This window comes from Protopterus annectens, chromosome 9.part0 (genome assembly GCF_019279795.1).
Source record: "Protopterus annectens isolate FY-2018-M chromosome 9.part0, PAN1.0, whole genome shotgun sequence".
Taxonomy (NCBI): Eukaryota; Metazoa; Chordata; order Ceratodontiformes; family Protopteridae; genus Protopterus; species Protopterus annectens.
Genome location: NC_056743.1, coordinates 156461625 through 156483483, shown reverse-complemented (window position 1 = coordinate 156483483; position 21859 = coordinate 156461625). Strand labels below are relative to the sequence as shown.

The 21859-nt window shown below is 38.5% G+C and overlaps 1 protein-coding gene across 1 annotated transcript in view; it reads right to left on the bottom strand.

The window, feature by feature from the left end:
- Positions 1-4101: 4101 nt before the first annotated feature.
- LOC122811098 (dispanin subfamily A member 2b-like) overlaps positions 4102-21859 on the bottom strand; it is a 118676-nt gene continuing 100918 nt past the window's right edge. The window contains exon 2 of the mRNA XM_044082675.1: positions 4102-4960. Coding sequence (XP_043938610.1) covers positions 4793-4960 — 168 coding nt within the window. The 3' untranslated portion in view covers positions 4102-4792. The remainder of the gene's footprint in view (positions 4961-21859) is intronic.

Sequence of the window (21859 nt, the reverse complement as noted above, 5' to 3'; positions counted from 1 at the left end):
TCAAAAAGCATTTACATCTATTGAATCATGGCTAAGTAAGGCTTAACTCCTACTCAATCCCAAAAAAACAAAACTTTTACTGTTCTCTTCTACACCCATAACTTTTGACTTTGAAATATTCTCACAAAACAATACTGAAATCGAGCTTGTTAAAGCATCAAAACTACTAGGTATAACAATTGATGACTAACTCTCTTTTGAGAATCACATACTCAGCACAATCAAAAAGACTCGCTTCAAGCTAGGGAAGCTCTATAGGCATAAGATCTTCCTAAAAATGTCTGCCAAAACAAAACTAGTGAATAGTCTGCTTCTCCCTTCCCTTCTCTGTGGTAGTCCCATTTTCACTAACCTACACACATCACTCATGACTAAATTACAATCATGCTGCTACAAAATAGTGAAATTTGCCACCAATATGCCAACTCGCACACATCACTGCCTAGCCATTAAAACTTTAAATTGTCTTGAATTCCCCTTTACCTATATTACACCCAACTCACTCTTACTCACAAACTACTATATAACCCAATTACTGCTCTTCTCTTCAAGATATGTCATATACATATACTCCAACCCGAAATCTTAGATCTTCTAATAAAGTACTCTTAACCATAACTAAACCAAACAAGAGAGCTGGGCAATGCCTTTGTTCCCATACAGTAGCCAAACTCTGGAACACTCTGCCACCCTCAATCACTCAACTAGACACAACACAAAGCTTTTAAATCAGCATTAAAACAACATTACCTTAACAACCTTACATGTACCTGCAATCACTTGAACAAACCTCCTTAAAAATATACTTTATCCAGCACCTTCACATATATTGAGTCATAAACCTAGGAAAGGCAAACACCTTTCTATGCTGCATGATTTATAAAAGTATAGTAGATAAGAATTTTTGACTGATGTTCTGCTTTGTTCCTTGTTATAAACTGTAGTTTGCTTAATGCAAAAATATTTGTAACCTATTTTAATTTTATTATTAACTTTGTTTAGTGTGTAACAGTATCTTTGGAGCTTTCCTCCCCGGGCTTCCACTGAAAATGGATCTTTGATCTAGTGGACTTTCCCAATCAACAAATGTAAAAAAAATAAAATAATAAATAAATAATAAAATACAAACACAAAACAGTTTAACAGATAGCCCATTCTCTAAGTGAAGTAGTGCCACCTAGGTTGTATGTTATTGTACAAATCCCTTCTACGGAGTCAGGCTTCACAGCACCCCTGGGTGGGTGTTATTTTCCCAATAACACACACGCACGCACACACACACACACACACACACACACACACACACACACACACACACACCTGCATTACAGCTTGCTAAATCTTTTTTCTTTTGCCCTTTCACTCTAATTCCCAGAGATTGTTTACATGTGGAGAGAGGAAGATATGTACATACTAAGTAGTTGCATTTGTAAAACACCAAAATAGTTTAACCACCAAAAAATGGAGTATGCCTGGTAAAAAGCACAAACAAACACAGCTACCAGTCACAGTGAATGAACCACAAAAGACTACTCAACAGTTTTGAAATTCCTGGAAAAACTGCCACTACATGTTTTCTGTATAAATGCAGGCTTCATGGAAAAGATTATGTCACCAAAACTGAAAATCCAATTTACTGAAGTATAGAAGAAAACTAACATGTTTCCAATAAAAATTAAAATATTCGCAGATCTGAGTTTAAGTAAAGGGGCAATAGATATATGGTCATTCATGCCCGGAGGTTTGTTGACTTCTAAAATTACTTGCCAATATGTCTCCCTAAATTCTAATTTAGTTTCCCAGAGGTCTCCCCTAAGCTCTTTGGGGACCATTTCCACCACATAAAAGTGGAATTTAGCTTGGGGGCATTGGAGGGTGTGTTTGTACAAGACATTTCTAGAACTTTGCTTCTGAATATCATTCATGTGTTCATATATGCTACGTTTTAAAGTTCTCTCAGTTTTTCCTATGTAGAATCCCTCACAACCCTCACATAGGGGAATGTATACTAGCCCCTGGGAATTACAATTTGAACAATTGGATGTTGCTATCCATTTCTACCTAGCTATCAAAAATATTTTTGTCTATGTATAATGTATTTACATTGGGGGAATGCTCCACATTTATATGTGCCCTTGGATTTACTAGAAAATACAGAAGGATGCTTGTTTTTTTAAAAAATATATATATATTATAACCTTTCTGGAATACAGTTTTAATTGTTTTCCCTTTTAAATTAGGTAAGTCTGTGAATTCGTTAAATTTAGCCCATTCACTTTCTACAATATTTTTAATTGCATAGGCATTGGCACTAAAGTTGGTAATAAAAGTGCTGTTGTATGTTTCACATTCCTGTTGACTATTGTTTTGAAATTCGGATTGTATTAGTCCCATCCCTAAAACAGGTTTATATTTGCCTTGTCTATTCGAACACACTTCCCTTTGTATATCAATAATTAATTCTATAGGGTATCCCCTCTCCGAAAACATTTTTATAAGTAAATCACATTCTCTCATGAAGTCTTCTTCATTGGATGTCATGTGACAAGCCCGAACATACAGTCCCTTTACAATACTCTTTTTTTAGATATAAGGGATGGGCACTAGTATATCTAATATAAGTATTAGAAAAAGTGGGTTTCCTGTATATAGTGGATTTAAACCCATTTTCAATCACTTGTAAAGAAACATCCAAATAGTTAACATAATTGATAGTCACTTGATGTGTTAATCTTAAAAATGTAGTACTTTGATTTAAATATATAATAAATTCTTCTAATAATTCATCTGTACCAGTCCAAAAAAATGCATATATCGTCCAGGAATCTGGTGTATAAATTCCAATACTTGGCAGACTTGCTGTTTATAAAATTTTTCTCCTATACAGACAAAACTATGTCAGCATAGGTGGGGGCACAATTGGCCCTTATGGCCACCCCAGATTCCTGTTTGAAAAATTTGCCTTGAAAATATAAAAAAATATTGTTCAGAACAAGTTCAGCTAATTCAAGAATAGTATAAAAATCATTTTCACTAGTCCCTAAGCCATCTCAAAGGGCCTCCTCAACCCAAGCCAACTCTACATCGTGAGGTATAACAGAAAACAAATCTGTTACATCAGTAGTCACAAATGTAAGGTTAGTTACCTTTAAATCTGGAGTAATCTGCCTTAGAAATTCCCAATAATCTTTTAACAAATATTTATCTTTGCCCCACAATAATTCCATTTTCCAGTCCAAAACGTTTGACAAAGGAGAAATCTTGGAGCCTTCAGATACTACAATGGGTCTCAAGGGGGGATCGGAGACATCTTTATGAACCTTGGGTACCCCAAATATAGAGGGTACCCTGGGTGTAATATTTTCCAAGTATAGATAAGTATCATAGTCTATTATCCCCTGATCAAATAGATCTTTGAGGGCCAAGTCTATCTTTTTGTACGAGATATTAATTTCATTAATGGATACTTTACTGTACCTGGAAACAACATGTACATTTTTTAGAAAGAATAGCAACAAGCCCTTGTAAGTAGGTCAATGAGTTGTGTTAACTGTGACACCTGTCAGGCATTACAGCTTGCTAACTCTTTTTTCTTTTGCCCTTTCACTCTAATTCCCAGAGATTGTTTACATGTGAAGAGAGGAAGATATTTACATACTAAGTAGTTGCATTTGTAAAACACCAAAATAGTTTAAATTTCACTAGAAACACCTAAAGCACAACAGGAATTATAGATACTCAAGGCTAAGCCTGCCTAAGCAGCACCTAAATCAGAGAATGGAGCATTCTGCAGAACAACAAAAACAAATTATTAAAACAAAATAGAAATTATTGAAAACATTACTGTAAATAAACAAGGAGAACTCACAGTGAAATGGCAGTAAATTATCAAGGCATATGTTGAGATTTACTTGTGACTGGTTTGAACTTTGGTTACTTTGAGCCCATAAGACCAAGGAACACTGTACATGAGTAAATCTACCATAAACCTGCACACAGGCGTGACCAATTGTTTTAATTATTCCTGGAAACTAGGTGATATTAGTTGTATAAATCTTTCAACACTAGTAAAGAAAAATAGTAAAAGTCATTTTGTTAATATTAAATTTAATGTTATTTTAATTTTATTTTTATTAAAGAGTTTAACTCCTAAGTTCTGTGCAAGTCAAATATCATGTTAAAAGAACAATGCAAATACATATAACAGCAACAACGTTGTTTTGAAATCACTGGGATGTAAATTAAGAACTAAGCACATTACTAAAAAGCACATAGTTCAAGGTCAGACACTATTTCCATCACCATCATCATCATCATTTTAATGGGTTTGACTAGGAATGTAAGTGTTGCTACAATTTCAACATAAAGATCCACTCTTATTTTCAGCAGGCTGTTGTTCTTCATAGACGGATTGAACTACTGAATGATTCACTAAATATACATGTAAAGCTTGCTTATGAAAATTATACATTTGTTTAACAAATCATTTATTGCAATTAAAAGGTTAATGAGATTTATAAAACAACTATGTAAAGTATGTATTTTTTATTATTCCCCACTTCAACATTATTTGCTTTATACTGGTTCTTAAATCACCCAGTGAATACTAAGGTGATCAAATGGTTCATCTTCTGGATATGCCAATGAGAAGCCATTGTATCCATGGAATAACATGTAAATCTTTCTTCATGAGATTTAACTTAATAGGAACTTTAACTCAAGATTCAGCTTCTCACTTTCAGCCATTTAGAGATGTACATCTGGAACTGCTGGTGATGGCATTGCTGATATTTTACAGCTGAAGTAAAAAAAGTAGAAGGGAAAATATTTTTTTGAAGAAGACGGCAATCATAACAGCAGACAGGATATAAAGGAAGACAGTTGTTATGTTTAGGATCTTTGATACCCGAGAGTAATGACGGGCTTCCTCCATATCTCCAAGGACTTTGCTGTCCCTAGACTAAAATAAAATTCAAAAATTAAGACATGACTTCACATGTTCACTATTCATTATTTTGTACTTGAAACATTTGACACTTACTTTATTTACTAATTGCACATTTTAATAGCTCATCTGATATGTAAACAAAATTAATTTTATTCAGCACTACTTAACATTTGTACTGGCAAGCATTTTTTTCTGATAAATTATAAGATCATGTGCTTCATCATTTCTTGTCAAGACTCAGTGAGAAATGTATAAATTCACTAAAGGCATAATAGCATCAAGGCCAGCCTTTGGTCATCTGGAGCCTTAGGCAAAGGGCTCCACAGTGCCCACTCACACACCACTCAGTGTCCCCATCCTGGTAAACCTACACCATCCAAATTACTTTTTTCCTTCTTTTTCTCACAATTGGTCTTACTCTTGTTTATCCTGTATTCATCCAACATATTTTAAATAAACCATTTATTTACTTCAAAAAATAAACAAGTTAATACAGGAAAAGTGCCCCTGCTACAGCGGCACCCTAGGCAACTGCCTAGTTGCCCTGTGCCTAAGGCCAGCTATGAATAGCATTAAAAGAGTGGATAAATGCTTGATAGGTTTATCTGTGCAACTGCAAATCTTTCAAACAGCCTTGTGAAGCATCTGTACAAAATACATCAGCACAGTTAACTGTTTTCATTGAAAGGAATCTGTTGGATACAGTAAAAATTAAAAGCAAAAACAAATAGTAATCTCATAAAATGAAAAAAAAAATACAAAATATAATTTGAAATCTATGCAACCTTCTAATATAGAGCAAGTAAAAACAAATATAATGTTGCTTTCAGAACTATAAGAATTAAGAGCATTTAAATAAATGCCACAAAATTCAGTAAAAGGACACATTACATGATGATGTTAGTCAGTGCATCACAAATGATAATCACTCTGCTACTGTTATTAGCACCTTGCACTTGCATTATATTCTAATAGATACAGTATACAATACAATTATGCTATTTTTATATTAAATGGATATTTTTAAACAGATTTCCAAAGTCCTTCACTTGAAATTTATATGTGTGTGCGTGTGTGTGTGTATCTGCTGAAGTTAATCTAAACTTCAGTAGATCGACACTTAAAACACTGACCACAAAATGCCAAAAAACCAAAAAGCTCAACACCTAACACCTTAGACTTGGACCTTAGAGTACTTTCTGCTACTTTATGAATATAATATTCTGTACAGCTGTTGTTCTCCTTAAGGATCTAGATCCAAAATCCCACTATCTCCTTATTTATGAATTTCTTTCATTTCATCATCATCCCTTTCCACTTTCTGCTTCTGTCATGTATATGAGCCTTAATCATGTAGCTCTAAAATATCCCTTCAAATCAGGTAATCCTAAACCACCTTGTTCTGTTGGAAGAATCAGCTTATCCCCCTTAAATCTTGCCTTTTTCTTTCCCATATCATTTTCTTCAACTCTTTATTAATCATTGTCCACAACTTCTCCTCTGGTTAATGCAAATATGCTTGACCTATAAATAAAACTAAAGGGTCTTAAAAACATTTTTACTGTTTCCTTCTGTCCATATCCATAAACAAAAGCTTGCAGTTACTTGTTTTCTTAATATCTTTTTATTCTCTTCCCACATACCCTTAGCTTTCATAACAAATATTTTTAATCCATACTCCATCTTATCATGTCCCTATAAACATGGGTATTGCTGAAGCAATTAATGTGTGGGTATATAATTTACAGCTATAGCTTTTGTTTTATATTCATTAAGTTTGTATCCCAAAAAGACTTCAAAGTGTCTCAAACTGTTCTACAACACTGGAATCCTTTTCTGGATTTATCAAGTACAAATAAGGCCAGCCTTCCTTGATTACTATATCAATTATTTCCTTGAATTTCCAATTCCCTTAATTTTCTTTGCACATGGCTCTAAATATAAAGCAAATAAGAAAGGGGAAAGAGGACACTCTTGCCTGGTTCCTCTGTTCAGACATAACTTATAAAAAAGGAACCCTACCACTTTAGTTTTTACCTCTGATCCAAGAAATATCCCCATAATTAAAATTACTATCAAATCGGGGTATTCAAATGCTTTGTCATTGTTCTATTAATGTTGTAAAATTTACTTATTTATTTTATTTTATTTATTTACATTTGTTTATTTACATTTGTTTACCAGGTAGTGTCCATCTGGGCTGGTGGCCTGTTTTTAGTGGAGACCCAGGGAGAAAAGCTCCACACATAAACAATACAGAACAAAATGAAAACAAAAAGAAAAACAGTCTACATTACTAAATTAAAAGACATCTACCTTACTACTAACTCCGCACATAAACAATACAGAGCAGAAAGCAAAAAAAAAAATTGCATTACTACATTAACAGACACCTACATTACTACATGAACTAAAAACATAAGAGCCTATTTATTATGAGTATTGAAATTTTACAGACAACAATGATTTCTTAATAATTTTCTTTGTAGAAATATAGCTTTAAAGTGGACTCCATTTAACAAGAAAAGTAACTATTAGGTGATAAGAAAAAAAATGAAACACACCAGAAGATGTGAGGATGCAGATTGAGGGGAGACAGACAGACTATAGGAGCTGTAAAAGAGGAAAAACTGTATGGTGTAAATATAAGAGAGCATAAGGGAGAGTGGTTGTCTTGCTGGAGAACAAGGACAAACCCCGTTGCTTTTTAAATGTTCCTTTAATCTGTTTTTAAATGTATTTATTTATTTATTTACATTTGTTTACCAGGAAATTCCGACTGGACGCAGGTCCTTTTTCAACGGATGCCCGGGGAGAAAAGCTCCACATCATGTACATGATAAATAGAGATACAAAGTTGCAGCAACAGTAAACAACATTACAGGTTGTTGGCTTTAATTCAATAACAAGATATTGATTATCAACAGTATATACAGTAAATGTTGCAAGTTAAGATAGTTTCTTGTCGTTTATAATAGTAACAAAGTTGTCAGACAAGATTTTAAAGTATGTAAAGACAACTAGCTAATTCTGACTGTGGTTAGTAGTGGCGGTAGTATAGCTGGGTTAAGAGTCTAGGTGGGGGGTAAGGATGGGGGTGTTAGTCTGGATTAGAACAAGGACAAAGCCAGTGCAAATTTAAGTGGAATATGAGTGCAGTTCTGAAAAGGCTGCTGGAAGGTAGAGTAGTTATAGAGGGTGGAAGATTGTTCCAAAGTTTAGATATGGTACATGAAAATATGGCTTCTCCTGCTGAGATTTTGGGTTTGATAACAGTGAGTTTATTTTTGTTGCTTGATTTTAGAGGCCTAGTGGAGAGATAGAGTTGGAGAAGGGTTTGAAGGGATGTCATGGGGGTGGTTACGTTTATGAGCGATGGTGAGTTGATTAAAGTGAAGGAGTTGTGGGAGTTTAAGCCAGTTTAGTTCTTTAAGGGAGATACAATGATGGCTGTGGTAGGAGGTTCCAGTGGCAAATTTAGCAATTTTGTTAAAACAAGCTTCCAGCTTGTGTAGGTCTGTCTGTTTGCCTAAGGTTGGTAAGTATGGGGGATGCATAGAGTAAGGTGGAGATTAGCTGGGAATTAGCTATGGAGATTCTAGCCACCTTGGTTAGGAATTGGCAGCTTCGATATAATGCACCAAGTTTCTTGTGAACTTTTTTTATTGTGAGAGATATGTGGGTGTCAAATCTAAGTTTGTTGTCTATTTCCACACAGAGTAATTTTGTGTATTCTGATGGAGAGATGATGGTATTATCTTTGGTGAGAATGTTGAAGTGGGGGGTGTTTTGGGTGACTTTGGAAGGTTGGAGCAGGAGAAGTTTTGTCTTACTTGGGTTGAGTAGGAGCTGAGCATTGGATAGCCAGCTTTCTACAGAAGAGAATGATTCCTGTGTGATTTGCTGTAGTTCTGGTAGAGTGGGGTCAGAGCAGATGAGAGTAGAGTCATCTGCGTATTGTATAAGAGATGCATGTGTGGTGGCAGTATGTAGGTTGTTAGTGAAAAGTGAGAATAGCAGAGGGCCAAGGATAGATCCTTGGGGAACTCAGAGTAACTGGGATGCGAGGTGATAAGTTATCATCCCAGATTACTGATTGCTGGTGTCCATGTAGATAGCTGTGGAACCGGTTGCAGGCTGAGTGTGAGAAGGAGAGGTTGGGGAGAGTGGTAGCTCATGAGATACCATGTCAAAGCTCTTTGAGAGATCTAGAAATACAGCAGTAGAGAAGAGGCCATTGTTTTTGTGATGAAGTATAGTGTTGAAGGAGAGCAGAGTGGAGGTACTGCTGTGATATGGCCTGAAACCATATTGGGTTCTGAAGAGGAGATTATTAGCTAGGAGGTAGTTGGAGACCTGGGTGTTGATACATTTTTCAAGTATCCTGGAGAGGGGAGAGGGGAGAAGCTAGCAATGGTGTGGTAATTGGAGAGGTCGGTGGAGGGGGTGCCTTTGTGGAGGGGAATGATGTGGAATATTTTCCATATCGAGGGAACAGTCTTCTGTTATGGAACGATTGATGAGAATTGAAATTGGGTAGACTGGTGTATCAGCTGCAGTTTTTAAGTATTCAGAGGGAAGGTTGTCAATTGCGATTTTTGTGGGTTTAAGTTTTGACAATAGTCTTATGTTGGAGGTAGGTACTGAGGTGAAGAAAAGAGGAGTGGGGGTTCAAGGTTAGGAGTTGGGAGGGCTGTTGTAGGAAGTGTTTAGAGATGTTAGTTTCAGTGAAGTGTGTGTTGAAGGATTCAGCAAAACTGCTGGAGGAGGTGGGAATGGACGGCTGGGGAGTATCAACTTTTCCTGGATGGAGGATATTATTAATAGTGAACCAGAATTGCTTAGGGTTGTGGTTGGTAGAGTTTAGGGTGGATTCATAGTAGAGGGATTTGTCTAATTTTATTTGCTTTTTGGCTTTATTGCGCAGTTCAAGGAATGATTGCCTATCTGAGTTATTTTTTGTTGGTCGCCAGTGCTCCCGGGCCTTATCTCGGATTTCATTACGGTTCTGGTGGTCTTTTGTAACCATGGGACATGCCTGAATCTGACTTTGGCATTTCTTACATGAGCATGGGTGTTTATGATGGAGAGGAAGGTACTGTTCATAGGTTCATAGGTAGGTACTATGCTATCAGCCCAAGTGCCTACATAAGCCTAGCCAACAAGGTTCCCTGGCTTACGCCACCCAAGAAAGTTATTTTCCTGTGCCACTGTCGAGCAGAGACACAGAAGTTATCCCCGGGGTGTATTTCCTATTTCCCATCCACTCATCAAGATTTTTCTTGAAGAGTGCTAATGAAGAACTTTGCTTGACATAGATGGGTAGCCTGTTCCAGAGTATGGGAAGTCTCTGGGATAGGAATCTATCCCTCCAGCATGTCCTGTTTATTGTGGTGACAAGGTTTAGGTCCCTAGAGCATGTAGCTCAGAGGGATTGGGATTTCTTTAGGTGTAGCATGTCCAACAGCTCTGGGTTTGACATAGCTTTATATGTTAGGCAGAGATCACCTCTGAGTAGGCGATATGCTATGGAGTAAAGCTGGAGTTTTTTGAGGCGGTCAGTGTAGGGCATTTGTTTGAGTCCAGTAATCCTCTTTGTGAGGTACTTTTATGGCCTTTCCAGCTGCTGCAAATGTCTTGTGAGGTACATTCCAAAAGGGGCATTGTACTCTAGTGGGTCTAATGAGTGTCGAGTAGAGGGGAATGATGACCTCTTTTTTCCTGGATGAGAACCCTTTTATGATGAGGCGTGCCATGTAGAAGGACTTCCTGACTACTGTGGTGATGTGACTATCAAAGGAGAGACTACTGTCCACCTGGGTCCCAAGGTCTCTTATCACGCATTCGGTGTTAAGAAGATTGCTGCCTATGTGGTAGTTCATGGTTACAGAGTTTTTACCAAAGGGGATGACACTGCACTTTTTGGCATTGAGCTTGAGGACATGGCTCTGACATGGCTCTGACAACAGGCATCTGTCTCAGAGAGGCCCTTCTGTAGGATGTTCACATCATTTGGGGACTTGACTATGGCTCCTAGTTTGCAGTCATCTGCAAACTTCATTAGCCAGAGGCCTTCTGTGTTAGCCTGTACTTCAGAGAAGTAGATACCAAACAGGAGCAGTCCCAGGATGGAACCCTGTGGTACTCCACTTGTCACTGGTTTGAGGTCAGATTTGGAGTCTGCACCTTTTACAGTGTGGGTTCTGTCAGTGAGCCAGTTGGCAACCCATCTTGTGACGTAGGTATTTATGCCTCATTTATTGAGTTTAGCTATAATTCCAGAATGGGGTATGGTGTTGAAAGCCTTGGCGAGGTCAAGATAGGCTGTATGAACCACCTTACCCTCATCTACGGCTTTGGTGACTGCCTCAAAGAAGTCGATCAGGTTCAGGAGGCATGATCTGCCTTTCACAAACCCGAACTGGGTGGGATCCAGAGTTTGGAGGTTACCAATGTCTTTGTTTATGAGTTCCATGATGATACATTCCATGGCTTTGCAGACCAGGCTCATCAGGCTAATAGCTCTATAGTTCCCGGGATCAGTGGTGGCTCCCCCTTTGTGGAGTGGGATAACTGTTACTGTGCGCCATTCAGTGGGCACAAAGTCTGATGAAAGGCTATTATTGAACATGGTGCTTAAGTGGGGAGCCAGTTCATTCTGAAGTTCGTGTAAAATGCAGCCTGGGATGTTGTCCCGTCCCATGGATGCTGTGTTTTTGGCTTTAGAGAGTGCAGCTTTCACCTACGTAGTTGTGATTACAGGGACTCTGCATTCTTCCTGTATAGATATGGGCCCTTTAGGGGGTGGGGGTGGGGTAAAGTTAGCACTGAAACTATCTGCCAGGATGTTGGCAATATCAGTTGGTTCTGTAATTTTCGTGCCTTTGTGCTGTAACTCAGAGCAGATCTGGGTGTTGCCATTGAGATTCTTGACATAGCTATAGAATGCTTTGTGGTTGTCCTTGGAATTAGTGGCGATTTTATTTTCATAGCTAGCTATGGGGGATCTTATAAAGGATCTCAGCTTTTTTCTGAGGCTGACCAGGGAGCTCCTCCACTCATGGGATTTTACTCTCTTTTGCAACAGTTTCTTCCTTCTGTTGTACAGTTTGTTTATGGCAGGGGACCACCAGATTGGCTTCCTTTTTTTGGAGGAGAGCGTCTTGGTTCTGTTTGGGATAGCATGATCCATGCACTCATGTAGGTGCTTATAGAGCAGATTTGTGTAGGATTCAGCAGTTGTAACTGTATTGTCCATCTGCATGGGTGTCATGAAGTTCACTACTTCTGTCTTAAGAAGCATAAAGTTGGCTTTGGAGAAATTCTTTACTATGGTTTCCTTAATGGGGGGGTGGGGGTGGGATGTGGATATCAAGGGTGATTAGCTTATGTTCGGATCGGACCAACGAGGAGTTGAAGAAGTGGACAGCCTCATCTAGGTTGAGGTATTTTAGTGGTGACCAGTTATTTTTTTGCAGGGAGGAGATGAAGGAGTTGGGGTTGAAGTTAGACTTGTTCTGTATTTGGCCATGGATAATGGACTTGAGACTGTGTGGTGCCAGATTAGGAAAGTGGGGGCGTGGTCACTAAGACTGTCAGGTAAGCAGCGTGCTAGGTAAAAGTGAGGGGCTTTGTTGACTAGGATCCAGTCAAGTAAGGTATGATTGTTAGGGTTTTTTTGATTCGGGTAGGGGATTGGATGAGTTGAGTGAACCCATGGAGATTAAGGTGAATGGCTGGGAGACTGTTATTACAGGATAGCCAGCTGATGTTAAAGTCGCCGAGAGTGATGGTTTCCTGGGGTAGAGATAGAGTAGCCCAGCTCAAGAGATTTTCTAGGGGTATAATATTTTGCCCTGGTGGGAAATAGCATCCTATGATATTGATTGTTTTGTTTGGGTTTAGTTTGAGATTGGCATAAAGGATTTCTTCATTGTTGTAGTGAGGGGCAGATGCGTTCAGGAGTTGAATATTGAGGTGGTGTTTAAATATCAGTGCCACACCACCTCATTTTTTTTGGACAATCTGTCTATGTGAAGGATGTTGTATTCAGGTGGAAGTATTTCCTCACTTTTGATGTGAGGTTTGAGCCAAGTTTATGTTAGGAAGAGAATATCTGGGGAATGTATGCTTATGCTGGCATGTAGTTCTTGGATTTTATTGCATATACTTCTGATGTTTAGGGACGTTATAAGTAGGTTTGTTGTTTTTTTGTTGGCTAGGAGTTGAGTTGTGGGGGAGTTGCTTGGACTCGGGCTTGTGGTTGGGTTGGATTTGGGAGGACCAGGGTTTGGAAGGATGTCTCCAGTGAGGGCTAGCTTATAGTGGGTGTTTAGGATATGTTTTATATGCATAGTAAATTGCTTATGGTCTCTTAGGGATATTTTATTTTTGAGTGGGTTAGGTATTTGGTAATGGAGTGTGTGTATTGGGAGGATGTTTTTGGTGGCAGTGGTTGTGTAGTTATAGTGTAAATGTTTGAGGGAGGGTGTTGAGAGAGTACAGTGGAAGTTGTTGGGGTATGTGACTGTGGAGCCTTGGTAGGATGTAATGTGAGCTAGAACTATGCAGGTTAGGATTGTTATTATATTAGGTAGTAGCATGATTGTGCTGGATGTAAGGGAGGGGGTGACTAGTGGTGGTAATTAGGGTGGGGTTAAGGCTAAGAATAAATGTAGAGGCACTGGGGTGGGTATGAATAGGGGGCAGGGAGGGGAGCAAAGTGAGCGTAGCAAACAGAGCGGGCTAGAACCCCCCCCCCCCCAGGCTAAAGATTGCAAGGTAAGTGTCTAAATAGCCAAACCGTTAGGAGTTATTAGACTCTAGTAGGGAAAATCAATCTATAGACCTGATTTCAGCTGTGTCCTTTCTGGGTAGATACCTAGTTTGAAGCAGAGAAAAAGTGGCAGTTTATGTACCTTTTTGCCTCTATTTTACAAGTGGGCAATCCCAGTGTATCTACTGGGTTACCTTTATTTCACCTAGAGCTTTATCTTGGTTTACTGATAACTAAAAAGAAAAGGTTTAACTGGGGAATGTATTTACAGTTGATGGGGGTGGGTCGAGACAGTTATTTCTGCTTTAGACCAGGTACTTTTTACAGTAGCAGGCTGAGGGAAATGTAGCTACACACCTACAGTAACTTATTTTCTATTTAAAGCCCTTGAGTCCGTGTGGCTGGTTTCTTCACTGCAGATGCAGTCAATGGCCTAGGATTCAGCAAGTGAGGGACTGAGAAAGAACCCATTCGCAAGGACAGTGGTCACTAAATGAAAAGACGGAGACAAAAAGAATTATTACATTAATGTCTCTGAAAGGGGAATGAGAGAGAAGTGCTGTAAAAAGTAACTGAAATAATAAATGATCACCCAGGCAGGAAGGATATTGGGTTTAAGAGTAGCAGCGCGTTATACTATTTACACAGGTACTAAGTGTTTAGTAAAAAAAGCTCAGGCAACTGCAACATGCATTCACATATGAAGCCCCATGACAAAAAAAACACCTTACTTAGTGTTATGTACCAGATAATTTAGGTAGCCCATGAATTTAAAGAGACAGTTCTATCACAGATATAACAGTAGTAAACTATCACAGCAATTGCATATAACAGTACTTAAATATTGCAACACAGACATTTACATATCTACATGGCTATAATATTTCTAATGGTACAGCAGTTAAAACAACTAAGGATCCCTCTGACTTGGCAGCAAAACAGGACTTTTATGAGAAAGAAGGGGTGCATTGTAAGCTTAGGGGAAGAGCATTCCAGGACTTAGCTACTTTGTTTGAGTAGAGGGAGTCTTCATGGTAGTTATCTGACTGTGTTATTTTAAGTACTGGCCTATTGGAAGACCTAAGAGACCTATTGTTCACTTGTAGTTGGAGTAAGGTTGAGATTGCCGGGCAGCTATGTGGCATGCGTGTGATTTTGTGTGCTAGAGTTAGTTGGCCTAAGGTTAATACATTAGGGAGTTCTAGCCAGCTGAGTTGATAAAGAGCGGAGCAATAGTGTGTTATGGGGATGATCACAGGCAAACTTTGCATTTTTATTATAGCAGGTTTCAAGATTGTGCAGGTCTGTCTTGCGTAAGTTAGTAAAGATATGTGAGCAGTAGAGCAGTGTGGATAGTAGTTGTGACCTAGCAGTGGCAAGCCTGGCTTGGGAAGTTGGGTATGGTTTGGCCCTGTAGAGGGCACCTAGTTTGGATTTGACTTTTTTGATGGTTTAAGAGATGTAGGTATGAAATTTGAGATGGTCATCTATTGTGACACCTAGGAGTTTGGCCTGAATTGAAGGCTCAATTTTGGTAACATTTGAGGAGTGGATGTAGAGGGATGGGCAGTTAGATTTGGTAGCTTTGTTTGAGAAGTTTATTTTGTCTAATTTGGATTTAGAATGAGTTGGTGGTTTGTTAAAAAAGATTCTACTTCTAGAAAAGCTTTTTGCATTTTTCCTATTAGTTCTTGTGGGGAAGGGCCGGAGCAGATAAGGGAAGTATCGTCAGCGTATTGTATGGTAATTGCCATTTGGGTAGCGGTATTAAGTTTATTGGTAAATATGATAAATAGAATGGGGCCAAGTATAGATCCTTGGGGTACACCAGTGGTCACTGGTAATGAAGGGGAAAATTTGTTTTCCCATTTAGTAGCCTGTTGATGGTTAGAGAAATAACTGAGAAACCAAGATAGGGCTGCTGGTCTGAGGTTATATGTAGCAAGTATGTTTAGTAGTAGTTGGTGGGAGATGGTGTCAAAGGCTTTTGACATGTCTAGGAATATTGTGGATACTAGTTGTCCATTGTTCATTTGATGGTGAATGGTATTGTTGAAGGATAATAAGGCTGTGCTAGTACTATACTTAGATCTAAAATCATGTTGGGAGTCTGCTAGAAGGTTGTTGGTGATCAGGTGGTTTAGTAGTTGAAGCTGAATGTATTTCTCTAGGATTTTTGCTAATAGTGGGAGGATAGCTAATGGGGTGGTAGTCTGAGATTTCTCTGGAGGGGGCACCCTTGTGGAGGGGGATGATGTGAGCAGTTTTCCATAGGAAGGGCAAATATTGTTCAGAGATAGAACGATTGATTAATATTGAGATAGGATATGCAATGGACAGTGCAGCAATTTAAAGAATTCATTAGGCAGTTGGTCGGCTGCTAGGCAGCAAGGTTTTAGCTTGCTTAGTAGCTTTTTAATGTAGGATATTTGTACTGGTTTAAAAGACAATGAGTTTGTGGAACTGGAGCATAGTAAGGGGGGGGTAAGGGGCAGTTGTTTTTTAGTGGAGAGCAGGGAGGAGATGGAGATAATGAAATGAGAGTTGAATTGTGAAGCTATGGGTGTGGTGGCATTGATTGTGGAAGGAGGGGGGGTGCATTTGCCAGGGGTGAGGAGGAGGTTTGCTGTTTGCCACAATTTTGTGGGTTGTGGAGGAGCTTTTGTTGAGTGGCTTGGAAATAGTACTTTTTATCACTCTTAATTTTTTCTTAGTCTGATTTCTTAATTGCTGATAAGTGGTGAGGTTGGATTTGTCTTTGGGGGACAGATATATTGATTTGGCTCTATCTCTTTGTTTAATGAGTTGTTTTGCCTCATGGGAAAGCCATGTAGTTGTTTGGCTTTGGAGTGTATTTTTCTGGTGGGGGCTAGGCTATTTAGGATTTCAAGGAATGTTGTGTTAAAGAATTCGATTGCAAGGTCTAGGTTGAGGTTTTTTAATGGGGACCAATCCCAGTGTAATGTTTGTCTCTCCTCCACAAACTCACACTGATCTGTAGCTATCAGTTTTGGCAAAACCTTTGTCATTCTTTTAGCAAGTATAGAGATAAACACTTTATAATCATGGTTTAAAATTAAAATGGGTCTATAAGAAACTGGGTCTGATGGGACATTGTAATCTCTAGGTATTACAGTCACCACATCTTTCTTACAAGATATTAATGCTTCCCCTCCTTTTAAAATATTGTTAAACAAAACCTTCCAGATGTTTCACTTTCTTCTCTCCTAACTTCCAAATTATCAAAGCAATACCATCAGTTCCTGGAAACTTTCCTGCAAATTTATTATATATCACCATTTTTATCTCATCTCCTCCTATCTTAACTATTAATTATTGAGCCTCAGCTACCCATTATCTTGGCATACTCAAGTCTTCCATAAATATTTCCATGTGTACTCTTGATTTCCACCTTTCTCTGCTTTATACAAACTTTTATAAAATTTCCAAAATATTTCTAATAACTTTACATGATCTCTGGTAGTTTTCTTGTTATTGGCTCCCTAAGTTTGTTGACAACCCTTTCTCCTTTGTGTTGTGCTAAACGTTTGTGTGCTCTGTTGTTATTATTGAAAACATTTGCTTAGCAATCTTTCTAAACTTGATGCTTATTATCCAGACACTCCCTTATTTTCTCTTTAGCACTCCACAGTTGCTCTTCTTGGTCTGTGAGATTCACCTTATTTTGTAATACTTTAAACTTTGTCAGCCCCTCTAAATAATTCCTATTAATTCTTAACCATAGCTCTTTTTCTTTTATTTCTACCCTACTTTTAAACTCCATTTTCATTTTATCTCACTTACTTGGTATAACATCTGAAGAAATTTCTTCCCCAATAACTGTTGAATAATTTCCACTACCCACTTCTTAAATGTATCTTTTTAACAGGTAGGTAGAAAAGAACCTGTGTTTCATTTTTGCTTCATTACCCTACATTATTAGCTTAGTTTTTTATTGATGCATGATCTGAAATAGTTATTGGATGTATGTCAAAGCTTGCAACTAAATGCAGATGTTCCTGTGAAATATAATTTCTATATAGTCTAGCCCAGTTGTTATACTTTGTGGAATAATATATAAATTCCCTCTGAGTTACAACTACTGATTTCACATATCCCTTGCCAACTATTTTTATAAATTTATTCAGAAATCTACCCTCTTTTGTTATGGTTCCCTTCTATGTCCCCAGATACATCCTCACTGTTGCAAATCAAGTTCCAGTCCTCACATGTAAGTAATATTGTTTGCCAAAAACTTATTTTCCCCCAAAACTTTAAGTTCCAAAATAGCAGTGTTTACTGGAATATAAATATCCACCAGAATAATTATTTTCACTTGCCACTCGTTCCTTACTACCACAAATCTACACTTATTAACTTTTTTCCTCTTCTAACACTATTGGTACTCCTCCAGAAATCAGTATAATCACTCCCCTTTTCCTTTGCGTCCAATATTACACTGAATATCCATATTGAAATAATTTCTTTATTAAATTTACATGCTCATTTCTTTGCAAATGTATCTTCTGCAGCATTGCTATTTGCAATCTGCATTTCTTAATATATTGCAATGCTCTTACCTTTTTGTCTATACCTGTAAGCTCATTTACATTCCAAAATAATATGGCTAGCATAGTCATTATAAGAAGAAGTTATTGTTCCTACCTATTATATGTGTATTTCCAACTTTTGAGTTACATGCACACATTAATGTTTACCAGGTTGATCTTTTGTACAATTGTTTCTTGCCATCTCCATTTAAACCTCACATTTTTCAAGACTTTTGGTTTTACCTCAAACAAAAATCCAAACACACATCCAGAACATCCCCATAACCTATTAACTTAGAACAAATACAAGAAACTATGTACATAAACACAAAATGATGTTTAACCCTCCTGAGCATTTGCCCCAAGTTGATAACTGCACACACAAGCATTACCTAACCTGAAATTAATGCTACCCATGCTATGACATGTTACAGCCTGTGCTCCCACTTATACTGATTGTTGTCTGTTCTTTTGTTATCTCTATTTGTCTCCTAGATGTCAATGACAGCTTATATGGTTTAGAAAACATTAACATTTAGCCTTAAGAAAAAGTGAACTGGTTGTCTTTAAATAACTAAATTATACACTGTTCTATTAAATGAAGTAAAGTATCAAGGCTGCTAGAGAAACTTCTCTTATTCACTTTCAATAATTTCAAACTATTTTTTTACTGAACCGCTTGCCCTTGTGCCTTTAAATGTTGCATCTCCCTCAGCAAACAATGCTCAGAGCTCTCAAGATTGTTTGTACCTGCAGACAGCTTGTTGCCAGGGTAACATTAGAAAAGAATGTAGAACTGCCTTCAGCTACAGGCTTCTTAGCTCCCACTGATCATTTATTTGCTAAAGAAAACATTAAGCTAACATCATTGCTTATTCAAGAGTTTTAGTACTTCTCAAGGCATTCATCATTCTATCCCATTTTTCAAGCCTACTTACTTACAGAAGGGGCCATAATCTAGACATTCATCCGTAAAAAAAAAACAAACATCCAAATCTACTATATATGGGATCACTGATCATGAGGTTTACTAAATTAATGGCCCCTAGCCTAAGTACAATCAGCCAGCCAACAAATCCCCCCCCCCCCCTGAAAGTGTTATTTATTAAGTATAACTAAGTCAACAACTACTTTCACTGTCCAAGAGGGACACAGATGAAACTGCTGCAGTGAATTTGCAGTTTCCCATCCAGTCATCCACATTACACTTAAACAGAGTCAGCGAGGGGCTCTGTTTTACCTGAATTGGAAGTTTGCTCCAGAGGAAAAGTAACTTCTGTGAGACATATCTATCTTTCTAGTTTATGTTGATGTTGTTGTTTAGTTTGTTTGAGTTCCCTATAGCCCTGTGAATTATAGTTTTGAGTTTTTTAATTTACATTTTTTCAGAGATTTCTTTTGGCTTTTGATTCAAGGCAGAGGTCACCTCTGGGTCCACTGAGAGCAGTGTGTAAGGTACAGAGTATGACATCCTGAATTTTCTTTGTAAGAAATCTTTGGGGTCTTTCTAGTTGCTGCAGGTGCCTGGTAAGATACATACCAAAAGTAACACTGTACTGTATTATTGATCTTATTAATGTGGTAATCTGCAGGGAAATCACCGTTGCTGAAGGGGATGATAATACTTTTTTTTTGCATTGAGTTTTAGCTGATTACTTTGGCACCAGTTGTTTGTCTGTGTAAGTCCCTCTTGTAGGATGTTGACATAATTTGTGGACTTGATGAGTGAACCCAGTTTGCAATCATCAGCAAACTTTATCAGCCATAGGTCTTTCATTTTAGACTGTACATCCGAGTAGTAGATTCTAAACACTGCGGCCTCAGCACAGATCCCTGTGGAACACGACTGGTTACAGGTCTGCATGTGAAGGTAGAGTCACCTATTTTGACTGTGTGTATTCTATCAGTGAGACAGTTTGCAACCCACCTAACAATATATGGATTGATCTCCAGCTGGGTGAATTTATCAAAGATGCCTGAGTGGAGAATAGTGTTAATGGCCTTGACCAGAGCTCATCCACAGCTTTGGTGACTATCTCAAGAAGTTCACCAAGTTCAAGAGGCAGGATCTTCCTTTAACAAAGCCAAACTGGGTCAGGTTGAATGTTTGGAGGTCTCCTGTATCTTTGTTGATGTAGTCCATGATTATTCTTTCCATAGCCTTGCAAATTAGGCTGGTCAGTCTTATGGGTCTATAGTTCCCAGGGTCTCTGGAGGCACCTCCTTTATGTAATGGGATGATGGTTGCTGTTTTCCATTCATCAGGTACAAAACCAGTGCTTAGACTGTAGTTAAAAAGAGTACCCAGCAGTGCAGCTAGTTCCTATTTTAATCCATTTAGAACACAAGCTGGGATGTTATCAGGTCCCATGCAACCTATGGATGCGTTCTACATGAACTACAGAATGAACTGGCACCCCACCTAAGTACCATGTTCAATCATAGCCTCACCTCAGGCTTTGTGCCAGCTGAATGGTGCACAGTGACAGTTATCTCACTCCACAAGGGGGGAGCCATCACGGACTCCGGGAACTACCGCCCCATTAGCCTGACGGGCCAGGTCTGCAAGACCATGGAATGTATTATCATTGAACTTATAAACAAAGACTTTATAATCTCCAAACTCTGGACCCCACCCAGTTTGGGTTTGTAAAAGGCAGATCATGTCTCCTAAACATGATAGACTTCTTTGAAGCAGTCACCAAAGCCGTAGACGAGGGTAAGGTGGTTCACACAGCATATCTAGATCTTGCCAAGGCTTTTGACACCATCCTCCACTCTGGAATTATAGATAAACTCACTAAACTAGGTATAAATCCCTATGTCACAAGATGGGTTGCCAACTGGCTCACTGACAGAGCCCACACTGTGAAAGTAGCAGACTTCAAATCTGACTTCAGACCAGTGATAAGTGGAGTAACCACAGGGTTCAGTCCTGGGTCCTCTCCTGTTTGGTATCTACTTCTCTGAAGTACAGGCTAACACAGAAGGTCTTTGGCTAATGAAGTTTGCAGATGACTGCAAACTAGAAGCCATAATCGAAACTAACGATGTGGACATCCTACAAAAGGGCCTCACTGAGACAGATGCCTGGTGTCAAAGCCATGGCCTCAAGCTCAATGCCAAAAAGTGCATTGTCATCCCCTTTGGTAAAAACTCTGTACCCATGAACTACAATGTAGGCGGTAGTATACTTAACACCAAAAGTGTGATAAGAGACCTTGGGAGACAGGTGGACAGTAGTCTCTCCTTTGATAATCACATTGCCACAGTGGTCAGGAAATCCTTCTACATGGCACACCTCATCATAAAAGGTTTCTCATCTAAAAAAAGAGGTAATTGTTCCCCTCTACTCATCACTCATTAGACCCATTAGAGAGTACAACGCCCCTTTTGGTACGTACCTCACAAGACATCTACAACTGGAAAGGCCACAGAAATACCTCACAAAGAGGATTACCAGCCTCAATCAGATGCCGTATGCAGACCATCTCAAAAAACTCCAGCTTTACTCCATTGCATATCGCCTAGTCAGAGGTGATCTCTGCCTAACATACAAAGCTATGTCAAACCCAGAGCTGTTGG